Below are 19,827 nucleotides of genomic sequence, written 5' to 3' on the forward strand. Positions count from 1 at the left end.
AATGGTAGTGTTCAGTTCCTGTATTGTACTGAGCAATATGAGTTACTGATCTGAGAAACAAAGGTTAATCATTTTTACACCAATACTAGCTCAGTGAACCTTTTTCCAGTTTTCCAGAGCTGTCAGTCCTGATACACAATACGCTCCTCTGTATGTGACCGGCTCCTTGGCACTTTCCAGTCAGAGCCGACCCCCAGTCCAAACAAAGAAGGAAATTAGTACGTTCCATTGCTTTCTGAACCAACACAAAGACGCACAGGTTAGAACAACACATTTGAAATCTGCCTCAGACAAACTGCTGTATGTAAAGTCAGCAGATAATTACCTGTAGTGCCACATATGCTTTGCAAATATGCATATTTGAAAACTGGTCAGACTTCTCTGGTAATCACAACATTTAAAACTATGTGATCTGCTTTCATTTTCATGTGTCTGGTATGTCTGGGGTACGTAAACTGCAGCCCAGTGTTCTCCTATTTGAAGCTGTCTGTAAGCGTCTAACACCTGATATATCATGTTATTGTTGACACAAGCGATGGCACGTACATCATAAGAAGGCCAAGAGAGGCCCGAAGTAGACGCGTTCATATTTCACTTTCTATCCTCTCGTCTCTCCATAGTACTTCTGTTTTTCTCTTCTACATTTAGGCATGACAGCAATGTTGAGCCATTTGCTTTACAAAATGACAGATGCATATAACAAAGCCCTGTAGTTCTGAAAGAGTAACTTTACTGGAGAATAAAAAAATCTTTAATGTACACTTTTAAAACATAAAGTCCAAAAAGGTTCTTTTTGTAATAATGCCAGGTAAGAACCACTTTGGTTCCCTAAAGAACCTCTCGATGGATAATTCTTTAAAGTGTGAACAACCATGTTAAAGGGCTCATATCCAACATTTTTCATGTATTTTATTTTTTCACTTGAGGTCCACTTATAACATTTGTGTGCTTTTATGCAGCAAAAAGGGTTATTTGTTTTTACATGACCATTTTCCACCCTCACTTTATACCTTTGACAATTAAACAGGCTGTATTTGTTGTTGTGCACTCAGAGCTGAAACACTTCTTAGAACTTCAGTATGAATGGGCAGGGCTAGTCTGCTGTAGGCTGGATAATTGTCAATGAGTTGGTTCTCATGACATCACAGAAACAATCAATTCAAAAAGGGCTCTTTTGGCAGCATAGTTTTCATATATGGACGGTATGGACTGGATAGTGAATAGTATGTTTTGAAACAAAAAAAAAGCAAACTTGGTTTTCCATGATATAAACATCATAGATGAAAGTTCCATACCAATTAAAAGATTTTCTAGAACCACAAATGCAAGCCAAGAACGATTTAGGAACTGTGTTTAGTAGTGTAAGTTAATGTAATGAGATTCTATTTCATGTAATTATGGTCACTTTATCATGAAATGTTCACAAAATGTACAGGGCAGTTGGTGTGTTCAAATGGTGTAAAAATAATGGGGGGAAAATGGAGTTATGGTTTTGATATGACAGCAGCGATACACTCATTTTATCGTGCTTTAAGTGCTTAATAATGTTTAGTTAATCTTTGCATTAGCCATCTGTTTACTCATCTTAGTAGAAGAAAAGGGTGTGTATTTATGTGGGTGTGCTTGACCTGCAAGTCAAATCCTGGTGGAGCTCTACAGTATGTTTACTTTTTACATTGATGAGTGAAACTAGTGTTTTAGGTAGAAAGGGGAATGTTTTTCCATGGTAGTGATCACAGGGTCATTGACTGCTTTCACTTCACTCTTAACAATTAAAACTTGCAGTAAGAGCATGCGCCTAGATATAATCATTAGCCTAGTGTTTGTGTTCCTACTGCAAGTTTCATTACAGAATAGCAGGCGGTCAGCAGGTCAAGGACTTCTCCACCCTCCCGTCCAAACTACACTCTACATCTCATAACAGTCATTTACAGATTATTTCTAGGCTAATTCCATTGTTTTTTACAAAAATTGACACGATTAAATTGAGTAATTAATGTAAACAAAGTCATTCAGAGTGATTTGATGTAAAAAGAGAGAAACTTACCAAGTCAGAATTACCAAAGCACAGTGGTGGTAATAGCCAGACATCTGAAGTGTTTAATTGCTCTAAAAGCAACATCCCAGAAAACTATTACACAAAATGATTATGAAATATTCAGTCTGGCACCTGAGATATTGTTTTATGATTTATTTGAGAAGTTTTGTCCTAAAATGTAGTAGTGGTACATGCAGATACACATTTCATTTTTTCATATTCCGTAGTATTTTACCATTATCAGCATTACTGTAAGTTCACTGGTCATTCTGGATAGCAAATATGCAATTCCTGGTTCGTATCACCACTACTGTAAAGAAAAGAGTTGGTACGTTTCTCTACAATGAGCCATTTCACATCAAACCACTCTGAATCACTTTGTTTGCATCTTGCATTGCACCAAATCATCTTTCAAATGTTACTCCTTCACAATATTACAAAGCTGTATATGTTCAAAACTTTAGAATCATATTAATAATATTGTTGTCGTTTTATATACAGTAATAACTTATGCAATGTATACGTTATTACTGTATACAAAACAATGTAGACTTAAATATTAAAAAGGAACATCTAAAGATATTGATTATTTAAATTCCAAATAGTTTGGAAACAACATGAAGCTATGAAATGCTAAATAATACGTTGTAATTATCCATTTATTATTTTTTCTGGTCAAGTTCTCTACCTTAAGATGTGATCACTACTTTTGCATATAAGACACTGTGGATGTTCGTTCCTTCATTCATATGTTATACAGATTTCTCTGTCATTTTTGATTCATCTACAGCTCTGTTTTTCATTCTGGGCCTAAAATGTCTTAATGTTTCCAACTTTCCTTGAAATTATTTGAAATGTTTTGCCATTGTTAGCATGTTAGAAACACAATATGATCTTGGTTCTAAATTATAATCAACACGTATTCAGTATAATCAGTATTATTGTTTGATGAATGAATTAGCAATATCAATATTATCTAATATGCATAAATTATGACAATCATGTATTGCATTTCTTTTGTTATATGTTATCCTGAGCAAGTGAGAAGTGGTGAGTTTAGGAAAGGTAGGATAGTAGGTGGGATAAAATGTCATTGTATTAAAAGATAGTTAATAAAATAAGAACACTTTCTTTCTCCACCCATAAAGGAATTAACTGGCAGCAGGTTCTCTAGTATAGTGCCTTTTACAATACTGATACTGCTATTCACAATTGTAGTGCAATTCTGTGATCCAAATATACCATGTATTACTTAGTTTTCCCCAGAGTTTGACTGTACTGTTCTTACAGTAAGATATTGTTTACATACAGCACCGTACTGTAACTCCTATTTTTATAGTAATACTGTAATTACAGTAGTCTACTGTAGATACCTCACTGTTCACAAACGTCTCAGGGAAGTATTACATATTGTTAAATTTCAGCTAAATACAGCTATTTAAAGCCAGCAATATGATCATGCCGTTAAACTGTTTACCAAGCACATCTTGTACACGTTATAGCAGTTATATGCAGCTATGTCAGTCTTTAAATATCTTTAAATATTATCTTTATCTTAGAAACAAAAGTTAACAGAAATGAACAAAAATGCAAGGAACGCTGGGAAGCTCCGCCCCCATTTCTACAATATTCAGAGACAGGCAGCACAACACTGCCCACTTTATCAATATGCTCTTACAGTAACATCCAACATTTTAACTTTTTTGACTTGAAGTTTGACCTGTATCTCCCAGAATGCACCATTTCTTGCTGCTGTATTTAATCACTGCAGTACATTACTACAGCATTTCCACTGTAAATTTACATTACAAGATATAAAGTTTTGTTATATGCAACCGTCATTCTGTGAGGCAATCAGCTCAACATTACTGTTATGTAGAAAAGACCTTGAATCTCTCTTGACCTTCTTATGGTGTACATGCTATCAGTTGTATCAACAATTACGTCATATTTTGAGCAGTAGTGCACAAAATAGTGTTATCAGTTTTGATACAGTTATCACCCTACCAACCTTCAAACTCATTTCAAAGCTGGGGCTTAATGCAGTCATGAAATCCGAAAGCCGTATTGTTGTTAGCACTCAGCTGCCGGTTCTATTTGAACATGGTGTGAATTCACACTGAGGCTCACACACATTTTCTTTTGGACGTCTGCCTGGTCCCTGCCGGACAGATGTCTTCCCTGAGCACAATCCTCATCACCACAGAAAATAATTGCTACCTTTTGCAGGCCGTAGGAAACAGCTAGGACTGGACGGGTGAGAAAAATTAATTAATGTTAACCCATTTAATGGGCAGAGGAAGGTGGAGGGGGGTAGGGTGGCTCAGGGGCAGAGCGAGATTCGTATTGGATGAGACAGCACGTAAGGAGGGGAGTGTGAGTGGGGGAGGTAGGATAGTGGGTCACTGCTGTGGAGGCGGGGCTACGCTTCCAGAGGGTGATGTGCTAAGCACCATGGCTTAGTGTATGTGAGGGTGAGTGTGTGTGGATGCCGGGGTATTCGTTTTGGGGTGAGCTGAAATGTGTGGGCTGTGGGATAAACTCTATCATCTCACTGCCTGACCGAATGATAGGCACACATTGTCCCACGTGATGACTGACGGCTCATGGTCTTGGATACTCTGGCCAAAATGAAAAATGCAACCATTGCTACTGCTGTTGCGAGCATGCCTACTGACCTCTTACAGTGGTGCTGCAGTAGTTTCTAAGGTGTGATTTCCTGGTTAGGAAAACTCCCTTCTGACCATGTATTTTGAAGATGGCATGGGGGGAGGATACTTGTGGGCTGGTTGGTTGAAATTGTTTTTGCTAGCTGGCTTATTCTTCTACTGAATTATTCTTTTAGAATAAATTGGAAAAAAAAAATTAACAACCACCTGAGGTTAGTGCTATGTCACTAATGCTGGCTAGCACCACATATGCATTTATTAGGCTCTAGATCAGTGGCTGGCAGTCAGGATTTGCTGAGTACTGCAGGGGTCCCCAGTGATTGTGTTGTGTATTTACGTAATGCATGCTGGGTACTGTAGTAGGAAACACTAATGATTGAAAACACCAAAATAATTCAAAATCATTCAATTCTGTCAATGCAATGAGGCTGAGGGTTGCAGCATTGCACCACGCAATACTGCATAGCACGATAAATTACATATTAAGTGCTAGCGTTAGGTCAGAATGCCCCTTTAAGCCATGATCGAGGATTTAGAAAAATGTAGAGTGCTGGCACCATTACTGAGATAGCACAGCTTTAGCTGAGGTTTTTCCTTTAATCTGTACAGGTTAGTCTTAGGCCATGGAAAATGGGACAGCATGAGACTAGCATCTTTCCTTTATTACATTTTTTCTTGGTACCTCATACACAGAAGAGCTCTCAGTCTACTTGGTCTTCATGGAGTACCAGGCATTCCTTTTTTTTATTTATTTACTTTTTTACTTGACAACATGGAGAATTTTTTTGCTTGTTAACAGTACAGCACCCTTTTGTTTTTTGGCACACAGCCATTCTAATGGGCTTACATTTTTTCTGTCATTTCCCTTCACTTTCCAAACAGCTTGAAGGTCTGGCTCCTCTGAACTCTCAGATGGCTCAGGCTTATTAGCCTCTGCTAGTTCGAGCGAAGCACACGCCTGGAGCTTCCGTGGCTTCAGGCAAGTAGCCTTTTCCTTCCACCCAGACGGCAGACAAATATCTCTGGGGAGTCTGGACAAAACCTTAGCCAAAAATGAGGATCATAACATGTCTTCCATTTTTGGTTTCATAGCCTGTTGGCAGGTCAAACTTTATAAACAAGGCAGTTGGCTAAAAGTCCCATATCATGGAAAAGTGAATGTTCTTTACTTTTTCTGAAGTAACACAGTTTAAGGTAGTTTGTAAACCTTATTAAAATGTTAAACTTGCCAGTCCATATGGTCCACAAAGGTGGCAAAGCAAACCATTTAAATATATCTACATATTCAACCTACAGCCCCGCCCACTCAGACTGAAGTTATAAGGAGTGTTTCAACCTGGACTGTTTTTTTGAGGGCAATACAGGGCAGCCAATCAGAGCGGAGCTCCTTTGCATAAAGCACAGTAACAAAAACTGCCTGTTTGATTCTAAGGCATAAAAAGATGTTGGAAAAGGGTAATGGATGACTGGATAAAAAAATAATAATAATCATGACTGTTTTTGGTACATAAACCCACACAAATGTCAGGAAAATAAATAAAAGAAGAATGAAGAATATAATCCCTTACATTCCAAAAGTGCATATGCAGCCACTACAGCCTAGAATCTACTCTAAAAAAGGAATAAGGAATGATTGCAAACCTCCTTTATCCTATGGCGATGTAGGCAGTTCATTTCCCTATGCCATAAAATCATAGAGGAACTATTAAGCTCTTAAGCGTCTTATCTCAGAGACATCCCGCCTGTGACTGTGGCAAAAAATACCCTGGGCTTTTTTGTGCTGACGGTGCTGCACTGATTTTCCAGCGGCCATTGAAAATTTGGCACTAGGACCACGCAGAGAGACAGAGAGAGTGAGAGAGAGAGAGAGACAGAGAGAGAGAGAGAGAGAGAAAGCAGCAGCAGCAGCAGCACTGTCTCTTTGTTCCAGACACAGTATCGTCCCCCCCTCCACCTCCAGCAGCCACTCTCACCACTCTTCCCCATCGCGGTGCTACACTGGCCTGGATGACTGCAGCAGCAGCGACATGGCTGTGAATCTCAGGACGAACAGACTGACCCTGCTCACGGCTTACCAGGATGTTATCGACGAGACGTCGGCCACTGACTGGTAAGACCCTATCCATTTTTTCTCACTCGTTTTTGACCGTGGCGCATTGGCTTTGGCTGTTCAGTTTCCCCGCGATGAGGTTTCCATTGTGGCGGAGCTGAGGATGCTTCCATGCCGCATCCCGAGAGAGGGAGGGAGAGGTAGAGAGAGCGTGTAACGTTAACTAGCATTGGTTTGGTTTGAGGGGAAAGAGTGTGAAGGCTATCGCTTTAGCTTTTTGAGCTGGGAATAAAAGATTCCGTTAGCCACTTCTGACGAGAAAATGATACCGAAAGTGTGCTGGACGGAGGGGGAATCTGGATTAGTTTCAGTCTGAATGTGAGCATTTGAGCAGCTCTGAGGATTTGCAGCCGTACAAAAGCTATTTTTCGGGCTAATGAGGGATTTCCATTGCAGATAGTGCTCAACAGTCAGTGTCACCCACTGACGAGTTGTGCAAGATTTCTTTTCTGTTTGTTCAGTCGATTTGTTCAGATGGCCTCCCGCACGACTGTGACTCGTTAGCTCGAAGCTTTCAGACGAAAACCACTCCTTACGGTCCAGAAATCCACTTCATAACTGGACTCCAGGCTGTGCCTGTGGAGCCGTTGTGTCCCGGCGCAGGGAGGAGGAGATGGGCGAGGCCAGAAGTGCCAGACTGACTGACATCTCTTTATTGTGAGCTTCTACTTCTCTCTCACGCTGAGCTCATCCGTTATCAGCACGTTACACCTGAGTTACAGCTGCGGGTCTTTTACATACGAAGAGAATTCGGTCCATTTTCTGTCCACTGCCGCGGTGTAGCTGTCTTACATGGAGTTTCGTTTCTCTTTGTGTTGAGGTAAAAGTATTCTCGGCCTGTAGATTTCGGTGCAGCTGCAGAGCCACTCGAGCACATGGTCGATATGGTCGAGACTGCTTTACCTTTGTCCTTGGTGTTGCCATGTTTGTCTCAGCAAAACAAAAAGACTGACCACATCTGATCCAAGCTTACAGGCTACTCTGAGTCTTGTCCATAATTTTACTCGCAGTAGAAGAAGCACATAATGGCATAAAAGATGGTTCTTCGAGGGTTCTTTAGTAAAGACAGTGGTTCTGTATAGAACCAAGAACACTCAAAGAACCATCTGCATGCTTCAGTGGTGAAATGGTTCTTCAGATTTATGGAGAACATGTTGTATATGGTTTCTATATAGAATCTTTTTTTAAATGGTTCTATATAGCACCAAAAAAGGGTTCTGCTGTTGTTATGATGTCAAGCTTGTAACAACAGAAGAATCCTTTTTTTTTGGTGCTATATAGAACCACTTTTAAAAGAGTTCTATGTAGGACCATATACAATATATGCTTGATCATTTCACCATGCAAAGAACCATTTAAGCAAGCAAATGGTTCTATATAGAACCACTGTCTTTACTAAAGAACCCTTAAAAAAACATATTTTATAAGAGTGCCACCTGAACGAACTGCAATCATTTGGTGTTAACAGTTATGTTCATTCCACTCTTAGCAAAGAGGCTTCCATCAAGTACCAAAAAAAAGTTAATTTTAACAATAGCGGAATATTTTTAGGTGCTATATAGAACTGATTTGTCAAAGGTTCTTTAAAGAACCATACACAACAGTTATAGAGAAGATCCATTTAACAATGTAAAGAACCTTTTTTGAATTCAAATGGTTATTTGAGTATACTCAGCAAAAAGGGTTCTTGACAGTACCAAAACTATGGCTTGTTACAACAGTGGAACTCTTTTGGTGCTATATAGGACAATTTTAACAAATTTAGAGTCTTTAAGGAACCACATACCCTAAGTTTTCCATCATAGAAAAGAACAGTTTAATTCTGACAGTAACCATTCATGCATTCACATGGTTCTTTGAGTTGTGACGGTTCTATATATAACCATTGCTTTTAGTAAAGAACCCTTAAAGACCCCCTTTTCAAAGGTTGAATAGAATCATTACCTATACTAAAAAATTAAAGAATCATTTTTAAGGATGACATAGATCTCTGCACACAGAAGAAGCACCTGAAGATACTATAATATCACTACTACATTGTTTAACTCATTTACAAAGTGTGCATATATATATAAATATATATATATATATATATATATATATATTTATATATATATACACACACACATTTTTTCACTCTGACAACCTCAATAACCTGAATAACTGCAATAATCTCACCTAGCACAACACATTGTCTTTCACACCCATACAATGATTGGATAATTTACTGAGTGTGACTTGGAGAGCATGGAGTCATCGCAAACCATCTAGGGACTCAAACCATACACACTTACATTAGATTGGAGCATCAAAAAGGTTCAGATTTCTTCACCATGTTCGGCCCCCATATTTGCTTGTTTGTCTGATTACTGCTCAGGTTCGACTGATATTGCAAAGTGCCCCAGGCTTGCCCCCATTACTCACACTTGAAGTGAGGCGAACAAAGACGAAGCTTTTCAGCCATGGGTGACCCTGTAAACAACTGTCCTCCCAATCTAAATCACCCTTGAACTCAGGCCCAAAGAATGTGTCTGCCCTATATCAAACCCACACAGTTTCTCTCAGAGCCACACACAGTTTCTCAGCTGCACCACCAAGCTGGTCTCAGTATGACTGTAAGTGAGCCTCAGTGTCTGCTTTTATGTGTTCATATTTGACCTTCTCAATAAGTGTGGCTGACTGTCCTTGTCAGAGATGACTCCCATTCTCCCTGTTCTTCTGCCTGGTGTTGGTCCTGTGCAGCGCTACAGTATGCACACCAACCACCCCAACACACACATACACACTCACACTCGTCAATAAGCCCCCACGGCCATGAAACCTGAATACAAAGCAAGCTCTGTGCTGCAAGCTGCAGTCAAACACCCAGGGATAACCACTGCACAGACCACCATGTGAACAATACCCACCACCTGAAGGTGTTCTTCAAAGGTAAGCAGATAAAAACAGTCATCCCTAAATTATCTTCTCTAGCCTGGGTGAGGAGGAACTCACAAAGCCTTCTGATGATGGAGATTAATGTGTCTTTTGTAGGTTGTTAAAGCAAAGGACCATCAGTATTCTTTGCAGGGAATATGATAGGTCCTGATAAGGGTGCCTTAGGTAAGGGGGATTTTTGAGTTATTAAAAAAAGATGATGGAGAACATCAGAGTTATTGAATATCAAACAGTTAGAGACGCAGTTAGTGTGCTGTACAATATGGCTCTGCAGCTGAGGCACTGAAGGTTATGCATATATTTTACTTTACTATCTCTTTAAGAGTAATTACAGTTAAGTTTTCTAAGTCAGTTTATTCCAGTCTGTTTATTTCACAACTGTTAGAATTTTTGGTTATGGACAGAAATAATTGAAAGTGTGGGTATGGCGAACACAAAGTTAATAATTCACTTCATTAAGATAAGGGGTATCTTCAGGCATGGATGATCTAATGGATTTTCATTGTGTCACGGCCAAAAACAATCCTGACGCTCTCTATACCCGCTTCATTTTCTCCTCCAAACACTGCCTGGCAACTGTCACACTATCCACCATTAGCTCGGTCAAGCTTTCAGGTATTTTTTCAGCATTAAGCTAGCATTCCTGTAAATGTACTTTGAGTTTGAAGCTCCAGATATTCAAAAGATGTGGCTGGGGATCTGCAAAATGAGACCTAATACTTCAACAGAGTAGAGGATGCCTATTTCCAAAACCAAATATAAAATATCAGCTTCCTGCATGAAAGAAATGCTGCATCCTATAAAAAGCACAATTTTTGAAACAAAAGCTGTGCTTTATAGTGTCTCAAACTAACATTCTAGCCACAAGCTAAAATGCTAGTCACAATAGCATTAGTTGTGATACAATTTGATCCAGTATGATATATTGTATTGTTATATCCCTAATAAAAAGTAACAGTTACTCGAGCTCAAAATATCTACCACTACCACTTCATCTCTGGTCCCCCCACCACCATGAAGATCAATCTGGCTTTTGGGCAGTGTTTTTACAGTGCATGAGCCCTTTAAATGTCTCCTAGATATTCAGTCCCGCAAATCTAGACAAGTTCTGCCCTGGTTGCGATGAGTAAAGTGGCTTTGAGTAATTCATTGAGGAGCTGAACTTTAATCTGTCAACACATACACGCTTGGTAGTGCACTATAGACTAACAGAACACTTTCTTTTTGCTTCGGTGATACTGGAGATTGGTGAGGGACACTTACACGGCACACTTGATCAGTTTGCCAATTAGGCAAAGGAGGCTCTAAAGCTATAAAGGTGTTTTTTGTTCTTGGTAACAAACACTTTTTCACCCATATAAGTCAATACATGAGCAGATTTTGGTTTCATTGTAATTACTCTGATTCACATGCATAAAAACTGTAAAGGAGTAAAATGGACAAGCAGCATCTATTTTTGAAGCTGAAAAGAGCACCCATTGTACTCTGGCTCCTTCACAGCAACTACCTTTTTTGAAAGAAGGGATCATTTCTTCCTTCAGAACCAAGCTAGAAAGCAGATGGGCCGAAGCCTTTGTACTTTTTGCCTTGGTCTTCTGAGCAGCAGCACAAACAAAGCTAGGGAATTTTGAGAGTCCACACAGAGAGGCCCTGGAGACACCTCTCCTGCTTGCATTTGGCTGCCAAGGAACGTCCGAGAAGTCGGCGGGAGGACCGGGAATTCTCGGGTCACGTGCTGTGCCAGTTTCTTAGGTCTAACCATTTTGCTAAGGTTTCTGTGTTAGGGCCAGACTATGAAATCACCTGGGGGAGTTTTACCAACAGAGTCCAAGGGTCTGATGCCTGCATTCCTCCTGGATCAAGTCACCATCTTAATCATGTTCAGCCCTCCGCCATTTGTCATGACTGACTGCTGCTAGATCATTGTGAGAGGGAGGACATAAATGCCATTTCTTTGACTTGGGAATGTGTACTCGTAAATTTAAGCGCACAACTGAAATTCACACCAACTGCTTTGGGAAGGGCACAAAAAGAGCCATCAGCCACCAGAAGGTACATTCTGAGAAAAAAATGCAAATATAAAGTAGTCTAATTGATGAAAGCACACGCTGTGTTATCCTTTTTCAGACATGCATTGTGTGGACAAATGCTTCTTTACTCGCTCTTCTCATGGACTCAAGGCCGTCTGTGAAAGATAGCTGATTCAGAGGATGGCTGTCTGCTTCTCCACATGACCTGTAGTCTATAGCATGTAGAAGTGATTGAAGAGGATTGCTGAATGGCTCTTGAACCCTGGCATTACTGGAGTGTAAACTCGTCCATCTCCCAGTTTCGATAAGATCTGGACCACAAAGTCTTTGTGAATAGAACTGAGTAGCATATGTACCCACTTTTCAGTGTTGCTGCTGCAGCTGCTAGTAATCAATAAATGCTTCATTTGTTTTCCTCAAACTTGTGCTTCTTTTTTTTTATCTGTGATGTTTTTTGGAAAAGTAATGCTTGCATATGTCAGATTGCTCTGACAAGCTGTTCCAAAATTTATGGACTTCGGTCCGTGACATTTTCATTTTCATTCTGGCTCTCAGTCTCAAAATCTGAATTTTTTTAAAAGGCACAACTGCGTGTGCAACTAAAAGCACTTTGCCTGACATATCTAATGAAGGAAAAGATGTTGAGAGAACTGGATGCTCTACTGGGAGTTTTCTGAGGTGCATAAAAAGCAGCAGGCGCTCTTCCCTGTTGAAGTGCTGCATAACCAGAGCTGAGAGACTGAAAAATGAGAAGAAAATCCATTGTTAAAATGCCACTGGTTCTATATAGCACCAAATGCTACTATAACACTATCCTGGCACAATTCTTTTGAACTGATGTTTAGTTGTCCTGGACATCTGCTGCCTTCTTCCTTTTTGTATCTCACCCTTAAAGCACGACAAGTATGGAAGTGATATATTATGATGTTTAGGGGTGTGATCTCTCAGAATTATATCTTTTCCACTTAAGGGTCTAGGATTTGGGCCCATTTGGTGGTGTTAGTGAGGGAGAACAGACGGTGAAACCTTTTTTTCTGGAATGTACTACCAAATCTTACAAGTCTTTTTAAGGAAATGTTTATGAGAAGCCTGAGCCAAGCTGAGTTATTCCTCTCAAGTGGGATTCCTAGCAGGCTTCCCATGCCTGGATGGGTTAGAACATCTGGCAGTGCCCTCCTCCACTGCCACTCTCTGACACCACTCTCTGGTGCTGACTGGGCACCTCCCTAACATCTGGCTGGAGAGATAGGCCACCATGTGGTTGTGCTAGCCTATTGGGCTGGTAATGACTATGCTAATAGTCCCTTGTGGGTTTCTGAAAAGCAAAAGCAGCTTTTTGGTACAGGTGAAAATGCTCCCCTGATTGCCTTTGAGGTGCCCATCAGCAAGTAATAAACAGTATCTTCAAACTTGTCATCGCTTGATAAGGTAGGTTTGTCCTGTTGATACAAAGGATACATTCCAAATCTGCCCAAGGTTATCGCTTTATGTCAAATGTTTGCAGGCCCAATAAAAGCACATAAAGGACATTTAAAGGAGCAGGTTATTTGTAATTCTGAGAAATGGCTGCAACAATAGGGTAGCATGTTTTACGAATGTTGGATCTACTGGGGTCAGTCAGAACGCTGTTGTACATATTTGTCCTCTAGGCACCCTTAGTTTTAGTGGCTCCAACCATATTCAGTCCGGCTGCAACTTCCCTTCAGGAAATGCTCTTGCTAAAATAAGTTTACTAGTTTCCCCCAGGTGCCAGCACTTGACATCCTCCTCCTCAGACAGCTCTGTGTCTCTTGTTGTCAGGCCTTTCCATTCATTCTCAACCATTTCAGACACACTTGTCATACAATAGAAAGAAGGCAGCTGTGGTAGCAACCACTGTTGCTCCAAAAGCAGTCGGCTACTTTGAACAACAACAGAATAGTTTTTGCAGTTAGACCAACTTACAGGACATGTTTTTTAAACCACCGACGCTGCCAAGCATAGCCATATCTAGATTTTGATCATCTGAAAGTGATTTGTTTACTTCACATACTGTATGCCCAAGCAATCTGAAAGGAATTTTGTGGTGCCTTTAAGAGCTTGATTGTACCTTGCATTAACATGTGTTTTATGTCCAGATAATATCTGGATGTACTTTGTCCAAATTCCATTCACATTTTTCACCAAAATGCATCCTCAGTGTAACAAGATGAGATCCGATCTTACTTTCCGATGCAAAAAGCACAACACATGTTGTTTCCGTTTGACCTCTGTTTACTCTTTCTTACGTGAAACAAAGAAGGCACCAGCCTTGTGTATCCTCCATCTTATGTTTCTTTGTTTATCCTCTCACCCAGTGCTTGTCATTTTTGCATACATCAATGTATGCTGATATAGAAAGCACATTCCATTTACGCTTATGTTGAATGTGGTCAGGATCCGGTTATGACCACCTCCACATAGGGCTGAATGATTTGGGTAAAATATCTAATTGCGATTTTGCTGACCAATGTTTCTTAAACAAATTTAGGTCCTGTTATTTTGACCGAGAATAATATCCACCAGACTATCTACTTTTTCTGGCCTGAGCCTTGAACACAGAATGTAATATGCCAGACTGCCAGTTATTTGTTTTCCTCAGGGATATATTTCCAGGCTTATTGTGTTGTCAAGTACACAGTATAGGAGTGTTTGGTTGCTTTTGATTGGGCTAACTCTACAGGCAGTTCACAAGCTCCATGTTATTAGGTCGAATTTCCCTATTTAAAACATGTGTTGATAATATAGACTATAATAAAATCTGGCTTTTCATGCAGCTGGGTGAAATCCAAATGTGATCCAATCACCAAAAATACATGTTGATGCAAGGTATAAACAGCCTCTAAGACAGTGAATTAATTTTTGTCCACTAAATTATTCTCACTGTTATGTTTCATGCATGAGAGACGAATCCTAGCTCAGATCAACTCTAGGCTTTGAATAACCATTATCTGAAAGGGTAAGCCTTGTAACAAGGCATCTCAAAAGTGATCGTTACGCATTACTCAAGCTGCTTGCGTTTTCATTTGTTTACTATCTTTCGTTTTGGTCCATCATGCATCAAAAGTTCTAATATTTTTAACCCCACATGGTGCATCAGATAACTACAGCATCGCTTGGGCAGACAGTTCCTGTCAGTGCTTTCAATTTAACCCCTTGGAGCGGTTTGGGAGATTGCCCAGACTGATTGCAGCAATTACTGCAGTGTTTATTTGCTGTAAATGTTCCTCTGTCTGTTATTTGGTAGTCTGCATGGTAAAGACACTGCAGAAGATAAAGGTCCATGGGGACTTACAAAAAACAGCAACAACGGTTGTCTGTTTAGCCTATTTCTTATTTTCAGAATGCATATATGTGATTTAAAAATGGTGTGTAATACTTGTCTCAGTGTATGGATGTGAAAATGGACTGCAGTTCTTTTCCAGAATGTCATATTTTAGTCTGAAAGCCTAGTTGGCATGTCAGTAAATAAAATTTGTGTGAAAAAATGTGTTCTAATCCCTTTTGAAAATTAGTATTTATATCCTCCAATACGAGCGGCAGGAACCAGACTCCTATTTGTGGATAAGGCTCAGGGATTTATGGGAAATATTTTGCTCAGTGTGGGTGTTGGTTGAAAGTGCAGAGCTTTCAGTAAGAGGGGAGGGGAAGTAAACTGAGAATCCAAAAATCATCATAAAAAGCCATTCATCCTCATGGTTTGTACATTAAATGAGACACAGAAGAAGCTTTCTATTCCCAAATATTCCACTTCATTACCTTTCATATAGTGTTAGCAACATACAAGGCCAGTATACATATGTAATCTTCTTTGCAATTTAACATGCTTTTAGTTTGGTTACATCTTATGTTGTTCAGATAGCTTATCCTTCAGGTTGGCTCCATTGTCTCAGGTCACCACTAAAAGCCTCTCTTGTCAGCGCCAGTTAGTGTTTTACTGCGAGCTGCAGTTGGTGCACTAGGTTATCTGCGGCATGTCTCTGTGGGTGGATGGTAGCGTAGCAGCAAGGCCTCTGCACTCCTATGAAGTCCATCTGGCTGCCTGCTCAGCCTCGTTCTCATCCAGAATAACACCATTCGCTCTGATTAATTCTCAACCCGAGGACTAAAAGAGTTTGCTGTCAGCCAATGCAGGGGGATTTGGAGATGAGAACGTACGCTTCGAACTGTACTCCCCTCATGTCTCCCTGAAAAGGACGAAGGCCGTTGGCAAGCCTGCTTAATTCAGTCTACTGATATTAAAAAAAGTTTAAAAGTAAAGGCGAAAACCCTGTCCCCAGTTGAGCTATGCGACTAATGTAGTAGATAATGGAAGCCTGTATCTCACCCATTAGCATTGTGTTGCTAACTGCATGCATAATTCACCACACTGACTGTATTGTTATGTCAGACATAATTCCTTATGTGGTTTTTGACATTGCATGAGATATAATACTGTGCAACTGTGAGACCACCCTTCATTTATTTATTTTCCAGTCAAAATGTTAATTACAATACAGTACAAGATTTCAGTGTCAGCAAAAAAAAGCAAAAAATATTTATTTAACAGAAAATTACACATAAGCCTCAACAACTATATAGAACTTTTTTTCAGTAGTGTGTCCACCCTTTGAAGCTCATTTTCAGTTTTTGAGAGAATTCTGCAGGGATATCTTTCCAGGTTTCTTGTAAACACCTCCAAAGTTCAGTCTTAAATTTCAGTCGTAAATTTGTAATCTCCAATTACAAATTTACACTCATTCCATAATACCTTACTTCACATCTCAGATGTCCAGTTTTGGTGTGGAGCTTCATTGTCTCTTGTCTCTCAAAGATGAATGTTCTGTTTATCTGATAGTGAATGGAGTGTTAGTGGCCTACCAGGTCTTGCCCAGATATTAAGAGTTTCATTTTCTCTATATATTTCTCTCTAAATAATGTTTGAACTTCAGTTTTGATAACTACTTTTTTTCACTTATTTTTCTTTGAGTTTAACCTTTTTATGATAGTGTATTATGTTATATCTAATCTCAGAAATAGTTGGTAGTGCGAATGTTAGTGCAGTAGGGTGCACAGAAGTCAAGAGTGGTCAAATTAAATAGTTAGAGATTTGATATTATACTTATGTTGGATGCCTTTGTGTAATTTTCTGTTAAAAATATGTTTCCTGCTTTTTTTCCCTCACACTCAAAAATGAATAACTTGAATTTAATGATTGTTTTGACTGGAAATTGAGTAAATGAAGGGTGCTCTGTGACATTACTGGATGTTATGCAGCGTCAAAAACCACATAAGGAATTTTGTTTGACTTTACTTAACAATGCAGTCTGCGTAGCAAATTATGATTGCTAACTCGCATGATAAAGGCTTCTATTACTTAATGGAATTTAATGGAATTGCTTATTTTGACTGGAAATTGAATAAATGAAAGGGTGGTCTCTGACTTTTGCACAGTACTGTTAAAGGTTAAAAAAGTCCTGCCATGTTTTTATATCACCCAGTTGATGTCACTAAATAACTGTACCTAGTAGTTTGATCTCATTAGCAAATTTCAGGTGGTTGGAACACAGTCCTGGAGAAGAAACAGTCAGGTGTGAATTTGGTCCATATTTCTTTTATTTTTTTATATAAGCTGTATTTGTGTGAATACTGATTTTTAACTGCAACGATAAGGAATTGTTTCAAATGCATTTTAGAAACATGGCAGAAGCAGTTTTTCTCCCAAAATACTTGTTACGGATTGTTCACTGAGTTATCACAATCAAGGCCCATTTTTTTCATTAATTTGAACACTTTTTGCAGGAGTATGAAATCTGTGGCTGAGATAGAGCTTGTAAAATATGCTTAAGACAAACATGTGAGCATCTCAAAATAACTGTCTTTGCGCAGTTTCTTTTTCTCTTACATACATAAAGATTAGAGACAAGCAAATTTGATTTGATGTCATTGTAATGCCAACTGCATTCAAAAGAACACTCCAATTAGCATAGATTTACCAGTATTTTTTTAATGGGTTACCTTGGATCTCTTTTTGTCCCTTTGTAATTTAACACAGTGAAACTCAATCTTGGTCTCTAGTTACATTTGAATGCACAATTTGTCTCAGCACATGATTTAACATGGATATGCTCAAATAAATACAAGGCCAGGCTCATCCAGCCTGAAGGAACAGAAGCAGAAGCTGTAGAATTAGAATTAGTCCGTTGGTGCATTTATATCTGGCACTTAGTGATTCAGGCAATACTTGTTGGCACTGTGATACAGCATGCCCTATCATACTTGATATCATTCTATGTTTGGTATTCAAGTCTTTTTAAGCTCTCCAGGTGCTGTAATCTGAATTCCAGAGTGTTAGTGCCAAGAAGTTAAAAGTCACAGCAACTGAGAGTATGACTGTTTAAGTGATGCTGGGCTTCTGTGCTAAAATGTCCAGTGATGCACAATAATTTTACTGCATCTGTAACCCTCCACAAACAAATGTTATGCTAATCCAAGTAGTTGTATTCCCAAATTCTACATTTGTAAAAGTTTATGTATTATGTATTGGAATAACTTACAATTCCCATGTCACATCATTGTGACTTTTTGTGATCCAAGCGAAAACAAGCTACAAGCTACAAGCCAGTTTAAGTCCAGTAAGTAAACACATTAATGCAGTTCATAATCTCATAATCTTGGAATTAGAAGTAAATATCAAGAGAAACAGTAAAAATCACACTGCTATAAAATTTCTTTTGGGAAGACTTGATTCTCAGGACTTACACTGTTGCCTCTGGCTGGCGTTCTGCATCCCCCTCCATCTCAACTGCTCGAAGGCTAGTTTGTGAGGGGGAGGGAGACTGACTTGCCCACAGCCCAGAGCGAACAGAGCGTGTGTACGAGGAAAAACGTTTGATGTCCAGCTGCATTTCAAATAAGCTCAGCGGAGGCCATTGATCCAGGGAGCTATAGAGGAGGACAGCAGCGATTTAAACACACCAAGCAGAATGTGATAATGTCACAGGAACCGGATCACAGAAACATGAATATGCATGAATATTCAAATGAACCAGTTAAGAATAAGGGTTAAGCTGGGAGTTTTTCACTGACAGTTAGAAAAGGGCCACTGATGAAATCCAAGGGTGGAGGGTGAAGCATGCATTACAGTTTCCAAGCATTTATTCTTGCATTTAAATTCTAGGCTGTCAAAAAACAGCCTCTTTACTGATGCTTATTAGAGAATGTGAAAAAAAAATGGTTAGTGAGCTTTGATGGATATAATCTCTGCTTGGCCATTCTATGTATGTATGATGACAGCCATGTTTCAGTAGTACTTATCTTGTCAGTTGTTGCCTTGTCTTTCTCTCGGCTTCATGCTCATTTTCCAAATTATGTCCATGGGTCATATTTTAGGGACAAGGAGTGTCAATTGCCAGATGCAGAAGTATGTATGTAATGACAACCACTAGATTATAAGTGGGAATATTCAGGAACAGCGCATCCACCCCTGAACTATTTTTGAACTTTTTTTAGATACCAGTATGTCATTGTCATGACTGGTTCAACATCATGACAAATGAAAGGGCAGCACACAGTGAATAAATGGAAAAAATGATTTTAATAAGAAATAAATTTAAGGATCTAGTGCAAACATCTCAAGGACAAAAACTGTAGGCCAAAATAACTCCAAAATAAACAAATAAACTAAAACATGATGCCCAAAAGTACAAAAGAAAACCGGGCCAAAAAACTCAACTTCCTGGGACACAAAAACAAAAAACAAAAGAGAAGCTCCCGCCACAATAAAAAAGATTGATAAATCTAGAGTCTGATAAGATCAATGATAAGATAAATCAGAATCTGTTAAGATCAGTTCATTTGGATTTATGAAAATAATTCTCTTTGCAGGTTACATGTTTTTGTTATTCTCATCATGATGGTGTTTTGTGTTCAGGTTTACCAGTTCAGCCTGGAGCCATGAACACTAACAAAATGGCTATTACGCAATAAGCTATTTAAAGTCCTCAAAAATGGGTGATTCTAATCTCAGTAAGCCAATGATTCAAT

The 19,827-nt window shown here is 39.2% G+C and overlaps 1 protein-coding gene across 3 annotated transcripts in view; it reads left to right on the forward strand.

Annotated features, from left to right (window-relative positions):
* The first annotated feature begins 6,575 nt into the window (after positions 1–6,575).
* The window catches only part of dbn1 (drebrin 1), an 83,197-nt gene continuing 69,945 nt past the window's right edge, over positions 6,576–19,827 (forward strand). The window contains exon 1 of one of the 3 annotated variants that reach the window (XM_036587448.1): positions 6,576–6,817. In XM_036587448.1, the coding sequence (XP_036443341.1) occupies positions 6,735–6,817 (83 nt within the window). In that variant the 5' untranslated portion in view covers positions 6,576–6,734. Of the gene's footprint in view, positions 6,818–6,987; positions 7,475–19,827 lie in introns of those variants that run through there. The other 2 variants (XM_036587449.1, XM_036587450.1) reach the window with 2 other exon arrangements.

Source organism: Colossoma macropomum, unplaced genomic scaffold (assembly GCF_904425465.1).
Source record: "Colossoma macropomum unplaced genomic scaffold, Colossoma_macropomum, whole genome shotgun sequence".
NCBI classification, from domain to species: Eukaryota; Metazoa; Chordata; class Actinopteri; order Characiformes; family Serrasalmidae; genus Colossoma; species Colossoma macropomum.